The 14,275-nt window shown below is 46.2% G+C and overlaps 1 protein-coding gene across 1 annotated transcript in view; it reads right to left on the reverse strand.

Annotated features, from left to right (window-relative positions):
- Positions 1–14,275, reverse strand: part of OBSCN (obscurin, cytoskeletal calmodulin and titin-interacting RhoGEF) — a 223,829-nt gene that overhangs the window by 84,167 nt on the left and 125,387 nt on the right. The window contains exons 32-44 of the mRNA XM_019543669.1: positions 12,889–13,152; positions 12,129–12,395; positions 11,463–11,726; positions 9,936–10,202; positions 8,607–8,873; positions 7,716–7,979; positions 6,682–6,948; positions 5,457–5,720; positions 4,530–4,793; positions 3,449–3,712; positions 2,843–3,106; positions 1,317–1,580; positions 694–957 (exon numbers count right to left, since the gene is read on the reverse strand). Coding sequence (XP_019399214.1) covers positions 694–957; positions 1,317–1,580; positions 2,843–3,106; positions 3,449–3,712; positions 4,530–4,793; positions 5,457–5,720; positions 6,682–6,948; positions 7,716–7,979; positions 8,607–8,873; positions 9,936–10,202; positions 11,463–11,726; positions 12,129–12,395; positions 12,889–13,152 — 3,444 coding nt within the window. The remainder of the gene's footprint in view (positions 1–693; positions 958–1,316; positions 1,581–2,842; positions 3,107–3,448; positions 3,713–4,529; positions 4,794–5,456; positions 5,721–6,681; positions 6,949–7,715; positions 7,980–8,606; positions 8,874–9,935; positions 10,203–11,462; positions 11,727–12,128; positions 12,396–12,888; positions 13,153–14,275) is intronic.

Raw genomic sequence — 14,275 nt, forward strand, 5'->3', positions numbered from 1 at the left:
CCCGGGGTCCAGATCATGCCACATCTCATGTTTGCTAAGCCAAGAACATTATAACTGACGTGTAGTTCTTGTGTTAATCCAACTGACCCCTGCCATTTGCCAGATTTAGTGGTATTTTCCCTATGCGGATATGACATCTTGGAGGTTGAGGTGGTATTAATCTGTCCAAAGACTTTACACGCCAAAATAATGAAAGCAAGAGATAAATCATAAACTTCCCATTTTGAACTGACAGATGCAATGAGCCCAGGGAATTTAAATGCTCACTTGTGACCTCCTCGGAAATCTGCAAAATAAAAGAGCCGTACGTGATGCAGACAGACCTGTGTCTGCAGGAGCAGGACCTGAGCAAGTTCTTACAACACAAACTGCAATCAAACCAGCTTCATGCAGAACCGGTGTCCAGCAGGGAGAGAGGAGGGGGAAAGCGCCCGTCCCAGAAAGGAGTGAGAAGAGTGCCCTGGTCCATGCTTCGGAGAAGCACGGTGGGTATTAAAATGTGTATTAAAACCACCCTGCATAAGCAGCCTGTAGGTCTTCAGAGCCGAGGGATGCTATTTCCAAAAAAACCCGTGTTGCAGTGGATGAGGTGCATGGTAGTACAAGACAAAGGAAATGTTAACACACAGCAAGGGTTGTTTCTTGGGAGCTGGGGACATGAAACAGCTGTGACTGTGGATAAGGCATCTTTACCCTTTACGATTAAGGTGGCTGTCGTCTGCTGGTCTCCACACACGCACGTATAGTTGCCAGCGTCCTCCAAGTCTAGCGTGCGGATAACCAGCTCAGACAGGGCACCTTCCTGTCTCATTTTGTATTTCTGACTTTCTCTGAGCACCGTGCCGCCTTTCTTCCACTCCACAGGAGCAGCTTTGGTCAGCTCACACGACAGAGTGGTCTCTCCTCCTTCTTCGACTTTTTTACTCTTTAATTCTTCTTTGAAAAGAGCAGGAAGAGCTAAGGGCACAATAAACAGCACGTTAATGCTTGCCGAAGGAATGCAACTGGCTGGGGTGAGCCGGAGAAATGGACACCGAGGGGGAAAAGGTGGGGGGAGATGCAAAAGGAAGAGGTTGAGGCAAGGGGGGAAGAGAGAACATTTTTGCTGCCTCTGTTTGGAGGGGTGAACTGGCAACACTCAAGAAGTTTGCCCTGCAGCATAACTGCATTGGAAATGAGCCGTGCACAGACTGGAAGAAGCAACAGAGACATGATGAATTGATATCAAGACCTGGGTATGAATCCAGGGACGGACAGAGCTGAGTTTCAGGAATATTAGAGAATACTTTAATATTGACTTTTTGTGGTTTTTTTACCATGTACTGTTAAAGCAGCGGTTGTCTCCTGGTCACCAGACACGCAGGTGTAATCTCCAGCATCCTTCAGTTCTACTCCATGAATAACCAGCTCGGCCACGGTACCTTGCTGCCTCATTTGATATTTGCTACTTGCTTTGAGCATGTTTTGCCCTATTTTCCACTCTACGGGAGCAGCTTTTGTGAGCTCACAGCGCAGGGTGACAGATCCTCCTTCTGTAACTGCTGCCTCCTTCAGTTCTTCCTTGAAGAGCACAGGCGAGGCTGAGGAGCAGAAAGTCAACAGGCGGTGTGTGAACAATCAGAGGGCTGCAGTCGGTGGCCGAATGAATGCCTGTCACCCCTTATGACTTGGGCTGACATCTGAACCGTTGGGGACCTCATTCTAGCCACTCCAATTGTGGTCACCAGCACTGCATCCTGCAAGCAGAGCTCAGCTGCCAGCCACCGCACAGAGGATGCACAACATAAAAAGCTCAACATACACATGGCTCAATTTGGTATGAAGTGCCCTGGGGGGGGAAAAAAGCGTATACGGAAATGTGCATAACGTACACCAGCCTCCACAGCTGTGCTGGATCCAGCCAGTCTCTCTCTGGGGTGAACACTAGCAGCCCCTTTTCTTTTTTAATTTGCAGCCTAAGGGTTTGTCCACATGGAAATATAGCCTTGATGGGCTGTCGTGAAAGAGCTATTTCAGCATTCGCTCCACGTAACGTGGCAGTTATATCACAGTGAGTATGCCCACCTGGGGCGCGTCCCCATGAGTGGGAACATGCATTTACCCAGGGACAAATAGCAGTGGCACATATTTGTGCCGCTGCTACTTGTCCCTGGGGAGTGCCCCCGCACGCGCACACTGGCACACGGCAAGTTGCCCCAGGTGGGGTAGGGGAGGCTGGGGCCAGCACCTGGGCTGGCCCTGGCGGCCTTACCTGGGGTCCTGGGGTTCACCCAGGGCTGCAGCAGCGATGATGCAGGCACGGGGAGCCTGGCCGGCAGCTGGAGCATGGCTCTGCACCCTCGTACACCGCTCTGCTTTTTTCTGGTACGGGGTTTTTTTGACACAGGAATCTCCTGGTGTCAAAAAAACCCCACTCAGCACAGCAAATGCATGTGTAGCACGTGCAGTTTGCGGCACCGCAAACCACACGTGCACGTTCAGCTGGACTTGCCCACCGAGAGTCAGTGCAACAGAGCTACTGAGCTGTAGCTTATTTTGCAACAGCTTCTCCAGGTGGATGAAGATAAGCAATGCCACAGTGGGGCATTCAGCCCTGTCTCCCATCTCTCACTGCAGCAGAGTGGATGCAGAGGGAATATTTAAGCAGGGAATATGCAGATTAATTCATCCCATCCCTCTCTTCCAACAGCTTCCAGAAGGAAACACGTGTCGTTGTCCTCTTTCAGTTATACACCAGTTAAAGAAAAAATTTATGAGCCTAAAACGGGAGGTGACTCTGATAATGGGTGTCAAGGGAACACCCAGTAGCACAATAATCATTCATTTGCAACATGTGATTTACCATTCACTGTCAAGGTAGCTCTGGTCTGCTTCTTGCCACACACGCATGTGTAGTCTCCTGTATCCTGCAGACCTAAGTCATGGATCTTCAGCTCAGCAGTAACATTATCTTGTTTCAGGCTGTATTTTTCACTCGCGTGGAGTATTTTGGCCCCTTTCTTCCACTGCACCGGAGCAGGCTTGCTCAGCTCGCAGCACAGCGTGGCTGTTTCGCCTTCGGTGGCTTCCAGGTTTTTCAGTGCTTCTTTGAAAAGTGCAGGCAGGGCTGAGGATCACAGAATGAATGGGGGCTATGTTAAAAATACAACGTGCCAGGTGACCGGCCTCAATGGGGCAGAGGAAATGAATAGGTCATAAGGGGAAAACAAGGGTAAGAGCATGGAGTAAGGGAAACGAGAATTGGTTGCAGTCAGCTTCCTTATTTCACAAGGTATTTTTAAGACCCATTAATGCACACAGGAAATTTCCAAGGACTAGGACAGACAAAGGAAAAGTAATATTGCTAGTACATGAGTCGCTGCCAAATAAGCCCCAATACAGTTGCACGCACAATCGACCCCAAGGAGATAGCAGACACACACAACTGCACATGTCGTTCTGTTTTTACCGTGCACTGTCAAGGCAGCAGTTGTCTTCTGATCTCCACACACGCAGGTGTAAACTCCGGCGTCCTTTGGGTCCACATCACAGATAAGCAGTTTCACCGTGGCACCGTCCTGTCTCATTTTGTACTTGTCACCAGCTTTGAGCAAGCTGCTCCCTTTCATCCACTCCACTTGAGCGACTTTGCTCAGCTCGCAGCGCAGGGTGGCCGTGCCGCCTTCCGCGGCTTCCATGTCCTTCAGCTTGTCTTTGATGACCGCAGGCAGGGCTGAGGGGATGTAACAGAAAGGGCGTTACAATGGACCACTGAGTGCAAACACCAGGAGACGGGGAAGAGGAAAGGCAATGGGTAAGGGAAAAGATGGAAAAATGCAGACTCAATGGCCCATCTCACTCTACGTAACCAGTACTTATCCACTTAGCATCCTAACACAGATATGGCATTGAGGCTTATGGTGCTGTTTTTCCCCTAAAACCAAAACCATATATATGTGGGAATTATTTCACATATTGTTCTTATATGTCTATTATATGTTTATAAAATATAGCTTATATATTTATCTGGTCACGGCAATTATTTTATATGTATAATTATAAAGAAAATAATTGCCGTGACCAGATACACACATAGCACATATTTTATAAAACATAATAGCATATAACATATAATAACACACACACCCATACATATACAAATACACATATACATATACATATATGTATATATGGGTGTGTGTGTCTCTATAGCATTTTATATATATATATGGGGTGTGTGTATATAAAGTCATATATTGCAGTATATATATTACATTGTTTATATACTGCAGTCATGGTAATCATGTGTGTGTGTGTGTGTGTATATATGTGTGTGTGTGTGTGTATACACACACACATATACACACATATGTATGTATGTGTACATATAGGTGTGTACACACACACTTATTTATAATTACCATGACTGCAACATACAATAAAGTAAAAAAAAGAAAGCATCCAACAATGACAAGAGACACCAGGGCAGATCTAGAAATCCACGGGAGGATCCTGGAAAAGAAACAACTCTGTTCGAAGTCTGTCGTTACCGTGCACTGCTACGGCAGCTGTGGTCTGCTGGTCTCCGCACACGCAGGTATAATCACCAGCATCGCTCTCGTCCACCTGGTGGATCACCAGCTCTGCCGTGGTGTCCTTCTGCCTCATTTTGTATTTGTCACTTGGTTTGAGTTCCCGGGGTCCCTTCTTCCACTCCACGGGAGAAGCCTTGGTCAGCTCACAGCGCAGAGTGACCGCTTCACCTTCTGTGGCTTCTTTCCGTCGTAATTCTTCTTTGAAAGAAGCCGGCAGGGCTGAGGAACAGAGAAGGAGCAAATGTTCTCATAACAGCCTGCCATGACAAACCACAGGTGAAATGAGTCTGCGGGTCACAAGCTTCTGTCCATCCTGTGTAAAGAGTCATCATATTACCATGAAACTGGCCATCGCAGGGCTAGAAAGGGAAAATCCCGCAGGTTGGGATGAGGCTGGAAGGCAGACACTCCTGTAAGGAAGGCAGTGACAGGTAGGTAGGAAACCTGAATGTATTTCTTAGTTCTGCTGATGGACTTTGTGGCCTTCAGCTACTTCCATGCCATCACAGTGTACAAAGGGGATGGTTACCATACTCCTGCCCTGGGCAGGAAGATGGCGTGGCTCCAATTTATCAGTGACTACGAGGCACTCGGATATTACAGCAACGAGGGCCCGTAGCTATACAGATAGGAAGGACTTCGAGCATAAAGAAGTATAGGCATGCATTAACAAGAGAGAAAGTAGGGGGAACCTAGAGGATGTCGGTGTAATCACAGCACATCGGGATCCACTGAGATGGAGATCAGGCAACAGGAAGGAAGATGCATTACCATGGGGACTGATTATGGTGGGGACGTGATAGGAGTTAGGGGGACATCAGTATTGAGGCGTCCAGAGGGGATGGTAGAACAATCACATCTCTAAACGTAGCCATTTTTTACCGTGCACGGTCAAAGTGGCCGTCGTCTTCTTGTCTCCGCATACGCAAGTATAATCGCCAGAGTCCTTCACCTCTAAATCGCAGATCACTAGTTCGGCAGTGGCTCCTTCCTGCCTCATGATATATTTGTCACCTGGTTTGAGCACCTTGTGTTTCTTTTTCCACTCCACTGCAGCAGCCTTGGTGAGCTCACAGTGCAAGGTGGCTGTGCCCCCTTCCGTGGCTTCCTCCTTCTTCATTTCCACTTTGAAATGCGCAGGCAGGGCTAGGGGGTGCAGAATGAACAGAGGGCATGAGCATGGCAGCAACCTGGCCCAGATGATGAGCACATTCCCCGGTTGTGGTTCATGAACCGCAAAGGGTGAGCAAAGCCTATTCAAGGTGCAACCCCTCAGGGTGAGAACCATGCACCAACGTTTAGGGCGGGTTTGTGGGGGAAACATAAGACGGGTCTCTCTCTCTTTTAACGTGGTCCACGGTGACACAACAAGAGAGACAACCTGGTCATTCAGCTCCTGCAAAATTGCCTTCAAGGCAATGAGTTTCTTTTAACACAGTGTTTGTACAGCACCTTGCACAATGGGGAACCAAAGCCTGATTGGAGTTCCTCTATGTTACTGAAATACAAATAATTCGTAAAAAATAAGCCCACAAGTGAAATACTGCCTGGGACATTAATGTCATTCCTCTAGAAGATGTTTCCTTGAACTGTGTGTTCATGTGCTATTGAGCAACCTTTAATTATTTCCCAAAGAAAATGTAATCCTCTGTTCAGAACTGAAATGGGAATATGTACCTTCTATCACAAGACTGGTTTTTGTCCCAATAGCCCTCTTTTTGGACTATAATATCATTATCACATAGCTCCTGGTAAAATAAATGTTTCCTTTTTAACACCTACTGCCAAACAAGAAAAATCAGAAGTTTTATGGTTGAAATAGAGCTGTATTTTCCAATCCTAAATGTAAGTTTCTGCTGCAAGGGCTGACCAGCACGTGGCCTTATTCAGTGCATTTGGTTCCTCATTTCTATAGCCACCAAAATTTTGCTTGAATCATCCACAGTGTTGAAGACACTGTGGAATAGAGATTATAATTTCTTATTTATACAGGTAGCCTAAATGACGGCAGGCTGAACTTGAGGCTGTAACTCAGTCGATGGCATGGTCCTGTTTCAAGAAACAGAAGGAAGAACGTGATACCATTAATTGGGGAGATATGCTTTACCATTCACGGTCAAGGCAGCTCTGGTTTGCTGATCTCCATACATGCACGTATAGTTTCCAGCATCTGTCAGATCCAAATCATGAATCACCAGCTTGGCCACTGCGCCGTCCTGTGTGATGGTGAACTTTTCATTGGACCTGAGCACTTGGTCTCCCTTCTTCCACTCCACTGGAGCAGCAGGCTTGCTCAGCTCACAGCGCAGAGTGGCCGTCCCATTTTCGGTGGCTTCCAAGTTCTTCAATTCCTCCTTAAAACGCGGAGGGAGGGCTGAAGGTCACAGGATGGAGAGAGAGGGCTTTAAAATTCAGCTGGGTGCTTGCACTACAACAGAGGGCTAATCTTATTCTCTGTGAACCCAGGTTACATGACACGGGATCTGAGATGCAAACAAAAGCAACGTCAGGGGTCCCAACTGGGGTGGGGGTTGCTATTTCCCCAATGCACCAAGTACAGCAGTACTTGGTTTTCTGAGACCGTTAGTCTCAGTGCCAGAATAATGATGGTTTGAAAGGTTAGGCCTGAGAGGCATTTCCAGACATATGCCAAATAGAAAAACCTATGCCGAACTTTCCAAAAAGGCGGCCTGCTGCTGTAGCTTGTGCTGTGATTACGTCAGCACTTATCATGTACCCAGTATATTATATGGCATTGCAAGTTAAGATGTATGGCTTGCTTTCCTTTCTTGCCTCCCTTCCTCAGGCTGTCATCCTAACCACACAAGTCTTGCTAGATCGTGTTTCGACCCTCTACAAGAAAAATAAACAGCATCTCAGCGGTACGATCAAAGCAATGAAGCAGGGAGAGTACTCAAGCTGGTCTGTGCACCTTCAGCAATGACTTAATTATTTGCTTCCAACTTTTATCCATGTTATGAAAATGGAGCTAAGAGAAGGGCACGGTGTTATCATTACAATCCCGCATTTTGATATTAATTGACAGTGACTGTTACAGATGCCATAGAAATATATCCTAACAGACGATATCAAGAGCAGCTACATGCAACCACAGATGAGCCCAGAAGAAATCCCTATTACCATGAACTGTCAAGGATGCAGTGGTCTTCTGGTTTCCACATATGCACGTATAATGTCCAGAATCGTGTTCCTCCAGGTCGTGGATCGTCAGCTCAGCAGTGACATCCTTTTGTCTCATCTTATATTTGTCGCTAGCCTTGAGCACCTTTTGATCCTTCATCCACTCTACGGGAGTGGCTTTGCTGAGCTCACAGCGCAGAGTTGCCGTCCCGCTTTCTGTGGCTTCCTCGTTTCTGAGCTCTTTTGTGAACAGCACGGGCAGAGCTGGGGGTTGCAACACGGACAGAGAAAACATCAAAACCCACAGACCCCAGAGTTCGGGACGCGGTAATGTAGAGCGGAAAGAGCTGTCCCTCCCTCTGTGACTGCCGCGGCCAATATAATCCCTTCCATTAACCAAGCAAGCCCCTTCTTGAAACCTGTTGGGTTTTTGGCCCCTCTACTCTTACTGAGAGGTTGTTCCAGGATCTTGCTTCGATGCTGGCCAATTCTAATTATCAGCCTAAACCCACGCATAGCCAGTTTTCCCCATTTGCTCATTTGCCAGTATCGTCTTTTAGTTGAAATAGCTTTTCTCCCCCCGTTATAATGCCCCTCCTGCAGTATTTATGGAGAGGGATCATGTCTCTTTTCGACATCATCAAAAGTATGTTGTATCGGGACTGCACAAATTTGGCCTTGAGAAACATGACTGGCCCCCTTCACTTCAAGGAAGTCATCCCTATGCTTCATTAATTCTTATATTAAGAATTAATATAAGAATTAATTAGGATAAAGAAAGGAAATGAGCATAGGTGAAAAGACCAACAAAATAAATACATCGAAGGGGGATTTCTGATGGGTGGGAAGGTCTCTGATACAATGCGGTGATAACGTGGTGGCTTTGATTACCGTGGACTGTCAAGACTGCGGAGGTCTTCTGGTCTCCACACACACAGGTATAATCTCCCGTATCCTCCACATGTAGATCACGGATGGTCAGTTCTGCCGTGGCACCTTCCTGTCTCAGTCGATACTTGTCACTTGGTTTGAGTGTTTTGTGCCCTTTTTTCCACTCCACTGGGACCGCAGCTTTGCTCAGCTCACAGTGAAGAGTGGCTGTTGCACCTTCTGTGGCCTCCCTGTTTTTTAATCCTTCTTTGAAAAATGCAGGCAGGGCTGAGGGACACCAAGATGGACAGCGTGACTTAATAATCCAAAAAAATCAAACTAACTGTTGTCCACCTTTCCCCCGGGGTCTCAGGAAAGGGGCATCGACTTGCATTAGCCCGTCTAACTGTTCCACCAAAAACCAGAGAGCTGCATAACCCATCAAGAACGCAGAATGACATAGAAAAGACAGGCCATAGAGCTGAGTGGAAAACCAACATTTCTCCCTGGAAATTTCAAATGAAAAAACAATCTTCATTTGAAATGTTTTTGTTTGAAAAACTGGGGTTTTCCCCTGGGAATCTGCACACCCACGTGACAGTCAAATGTACTGCAATCTGACATTTCTAGACAAAATGAAGCAACGGTCTACATCTAAATGAAGCAAAAAGTTCCATTTTGAAATGCCAATTTGAAATGAATTTTTTCCCCCACAAGCCATCCTACAAAGAAACAAAAAAAATTCTCAGTTGAATTGACATTTTTTCTATTAAAAAAATATGTTGGTTTCAATAAAACCACTTTTTTTTCAGCAAGAGTATTTTCCATATGAAAAGTTTGGACCTGTGGGAATACAGTGGCGGTGTTCTTTACATGACACGCGGTACAGAATCATCCCTTTGTCATATATCTGGAGCAAAGGGATAAGAAGTGATACTTCTTAATAAGTGTTATTCCTTGAGAACTGATTGGGAAGCAGTGGTGCAACTTTTCAGTCCATTGTGAAACCTAAATCATTGTAAGGCTTTGCACCTAGCTAAACTGATGCATGATGGTTTGAAAGGGACGGACGGAGAGGTGATACCATGAGTATAAACTCCATGAAAAAAGCTTCCTGTGAAAAAGCAACCAGCTGCAAACAGAAAAGAAACAGCTGTTCTGCGCCCTGCGCTATTTTTCTGATTCTTCTCTGGTCTCACTATGTGCACTCCTGCCTCATTAAGTTAAGGGCCACCTTTTAATTGACCTCACTGAGCTGTGGATAGAGATCATACTGCAGGAAAGGACTCGGTCTGTCCAGGGAAGGGAACAACATCATTACTGTTAATTTTGGGGTTGTTTTTTTTTTACCGTGTACTGTTACAGATGCCATAGTCTGCTTGTCTCCACACACACAGATATAATTTCCAGCATCCGTCAGCTCTAGGTCTTGGATGATCAGCTCTGCAACAGCCCCTTCTTGCCTCATTTTGTACTTGTCTGTTGGTCTAAGGGCCTTGTGTCCCTTTTTCCACTCCACTTTTGCAGTAGCCTTGTTGAGTTCACAGCGCAGAGTGGCACTTTTACCCTCTGTAGCTTCTTCGTTTTTCAGTTCTTTGGTGAAGAGCGTTGGCAGGGCTGCAGGGTGAATGCAATATGGGCAGAAGGGGATCAAAACTGAGAACCTGGAAATCCTCTTTATCAAACCACCAACACATTTTAGCACTGGTCAATTCTGTTATAGACGCCATGAAGAAGCCTTTAAACACTATCATTAATAATATTGTAAAAACCCTGATTTTTTTAAGGGGTCTGAGTCTGCCCAATTATTTAGTGTCCTCATATTTTTCAGCTTTCTTTTATAGTATTTTGATATCTACTTATCTAGCTAGCTGATCAGATTGGGAATGATATATCCCAATGGTATCCACTCAGAATGACTTGCGGCAGGAAATTTAGAGATATAAAATAAGAGGCCATTTTTCAATGCAAGGCCCAAAGTGTTTCTTTTCCCATGCCAGGAGTAACACATTCACTTTCAGAGGTCCATAAAGTGGAGCAGCAATAAAAACGGGGCGCTGGATTTTTGCACAGGTACAATATACATTTTAGAAGGGGGAAAAAATGGTGCAAAAGAAGTGATGGAACCACCAGGTAGGAAAAAGGACAGCATTTTTGTTAAAGTGAAAAATGCTAATGAAAATGATCGGTTATTAGCTGGGGTGGCACAAGCTGATCATCATCAATGAGTCACCTGAGAAACATGGACTCAATATCCTGGGTAACTCAAAGGGAAATTATACTTCATTTTGTATTATTGCTAAGGGAAAAGTTAAAAACAAGCAAGAGAGCCAACTACGGGCCACATCCAAATTGGTGAACAAGGTGCTAAAATGGGCCATGGGTCAGTTTTTCAAATTAGTGTACTTAAGTCAAGGCCGCACTGTCTATCACAAAACCACTGAGGCTTCTCCATTTGGGCTTCAAAGGGCAGCTTGGGACCTAGACTGAATCTTCAGATCATGCTCAGAAATAATCCAGTTCAAACCACACATGTCCACTTGGACTGATCACTTAGGGCAAGGCCCCTGTTCTCCAGGTTTCCTGAACCCCACTGGAGGCACCTACAAGGCTGCTCTGGACTGGAGCGAATGCACTGGGAAACGAAACATTTAAGGGTCTGCACTCTTGTCATTCATGCTTATGAATGGAGATGACAAGCAAAGAGGAGATCTGTCATGAAGAGAAGAGAGGGAAGACCAGGAAAAAAAGATCAAATACCCCAGATGTGCAAAGAACGGAGACAGGGATGTTATACAAGAAAGCATAATTGGAAAGGGGAGCTGATTCTCAGGTTGGGGAGTTTTATCTGGGGTATGCTCTTTACTTCTCTTTTACCATTCACTGTCAAGGTGGCTGAAGTCTTCTGGTCTCCACACACGCAGGTGTAGTTGCCGGTGTCCATCAACTCCAAATCCTGAATCACCAGCTCAGCAAAGGGACCCTCTTGCTTCATTTTGTATTTGTCTCTGGGTTTCAGAGTCTGATGCCCCTTTCTCCACTCCACGGGGGCAGACTTGCTCAGTTTGCAGTGGAAAGTGACTTCCTCACCCTCTTTAGCCTCTGTGCTCCTCAGTTCTTCTTGGAAGAGGGTAGGCAAGGCTGAGGGACGCAATGGGCACAGAGACTGGATCAGAACCGGCTTACAGTGAGCACGACTATTTTGTGGGGTATGGGACTGCAATAGATACAATTAGGTATGTGGACACTGCTGCTAGGATGGAGAAAGACTGCAGTGATATGGAGACTTAGGCATTTAAAAAGGATAGGAATGGGAGGACAGAGCTGGGCACCTAACTGGACCATGTCAAACCAATACAGCAAGAAGAAATATTGTATATCAAGGTGACAGTGTTATACAGCCGAGGATACAAAGGTTTTCAGGCATGAGAGGGAACTTGCCCTCAAAGGAGAAGCAGTGTGTCTTTATGAACCCTGAGTACCCAACATCTTGAGTTTCATAGAGGAGATAGATATGAAACAACTGGAAGTTATAATGTTTACCGTTTACTGTTAAAGCAGCAGTTGTCTTCTGCCCGCCACAGATGCATGTGTAATTTCCAGCATCCTTTAAATCTAGATCTTGGATAATCAGCTCAGCAAAACGACCTTCTTGTCTCATTCGGTATTTGGCACTCGGTTTGAGCACCTTGTCATCCTTCGTCCACTCGACTGAGTCCACGGCCTTGGTCAGCTCACACTGCAGAGTGGCTGTCCCACTCTCCGTGGCCTCCTCATTCTTCAGCTCTTTTTTGAAGCGTGCGGGGAGGGCTGGGGAACGCAGAATGAACAGGTATTGCATCAAAATGCCACACGCTGGAGGCAACAGTGGGCCACCCAAAGGAAATTATCGAATTATAATTTACCTTTCAACCTACCACAACACGCGTAAGCCAAGCCTGCTTCAGCTCTAGAGCAGACTGTGCTACGAGAGTCCCCAGTGCAAGACAACTTGTGCGACAGACAACACACAAGGCCCTGGGAGAGCAGCACAAAACATCTCAGCTCCGACACGAATGCAGCGAGACATACATGCACACGGGTGCCTTGATCCTGCTAAAGGTTCCTTAGAGGACTCAAAAACATAAAACGCACAACAGATGCACAACGACTTTGACTGGGCGGTGGAGAACGGAGCTGCAGGACGATGTGAAAAAAAGGACGAAGAAAAGGAAACGTCGAATGTAAAGAAAGAAACAGGCAAGGCTGAGGGAGATAAGGGAGGGACATTTAACAATCTCACAGTTTACTTCGGATGTTTTACCATTTACTGACAGGGCTGCTGTGGTTTTTTGGTCTCCAACTATACAGGTGTAATCTCCGGCATCCTTTAGGTCCAGATCACGGATCAGCAGCTCAGCAGATGTCCCTTCTTGCTTCATGCGGTATTTGCCGCTTTGCCTGAGAGCCTTGGGCCCCTTCTTCCACTCCACGGCGGCAGACTTGCTCAGCTCGCAGCGCAGGGTGGCCGTGCCACCTTCCGTGGCCTCCACGTCCTTCAGCTCGTCTTTGATGACCGCAGGCAGGGCTGAGGGGTGAAGCATGCAAAGGAAGGTTGCATTAAACATGGCTTAGATTGAGAACAAAAGCAACTTCTGTGCGGTGGAGTTACCAACCCATAACTTTCCTTCCAGGCCTTGCAAGGAGTAGACAAGGAGAGTGGAAGGCCAGCGAAAGAGGCACACACAAGGAAAGTCTCGGAGGGGCTTTGTCTCCAGAGCAGATACATTGGCACATTAATTGGCACATTACTTCTCTTTAAAAGAAACAAAAACAAACAGAAAATCCCAACTCTTTTCTCCAGGCTACCGTTCACAGGGGTTGTTCCTGTCTCGTTGGCTCCCATGTATCAACAGCCGCACAAAAATCTGGTTTTGGAACCGCCTACAATGAAGTGTGTAAATCTATCTATCTATCCGTATGTGCGTATGTATGTATGTATGTATCTATCTACTTAATTAAATAAAACAGTTTGCAGCAAAGACTCTTCCAGCTAGACTCCTGGAGCACAGACAAGTACCTTTTCCCAGAGTGGAAGAGAGATTTTACTTGAATAAATATTTCAAAGTCACTGAAAAATATTATACTGTCAACCAAAGGTCATTGGACTGGTAGTCCTTAACAGGAGAGGAGTACTTGGAGGACAAGACAAAATGGTGCCTAGCAAGAAACATACTTCTTCCCCAGCACCCCCAGCTCTAGCAGCACATCCGGGAGGCCCAGGGACCTTGGGACCCTCAATCCCTCCCCCCACGTGGTTGTGGGAATGAAGCTGTGAGAAGGACCCAAGCAGAGCCTTACTTATCTGAGATCAGCAGCTGAGGAGCTGTTAAAACAGAGGGTTTTGGATGTTAAGATGTCATCCAGGTATTTCTGATGTGCTGACTGGCTCCTGTCTCCAAGCCCCCTTCAAGGTCTCCTCACCTAAGCCCTAACCCTCATCTGGCCCTCTACCCTGCCCCATCTCTTCCCTTGCCCTGCCCCTTGTAAAGATCTTATTTTATTTCTGTATAACTGTCACGCGGCACTCTCACATTTATGTAACCTTGAAGTCTTGGCTGTTAATCAAAATGAAAGCTTTGTAGTTTTCCACGCTTGTACCAAGCTACACATGCACATTTTATAAGTTTCTTTTCTTATCTGTAAGTGTC

The sequence above is a fragment of the Crocodylus porosus genome, unplaced genomic scaffold (assembly GCF_001723895.1).
Source record: "Crocodylus porosus isolate Cpor-Errol unplaced genomic scaffold, CroPor_comp1, whole genome shotgun sequence".
NCBI classification, from domain to species: Eukaryota; Metazoa; Chordata; order Crocodylia; family Crocodylidae; genus Crocodylus; species Crocodylus porosus.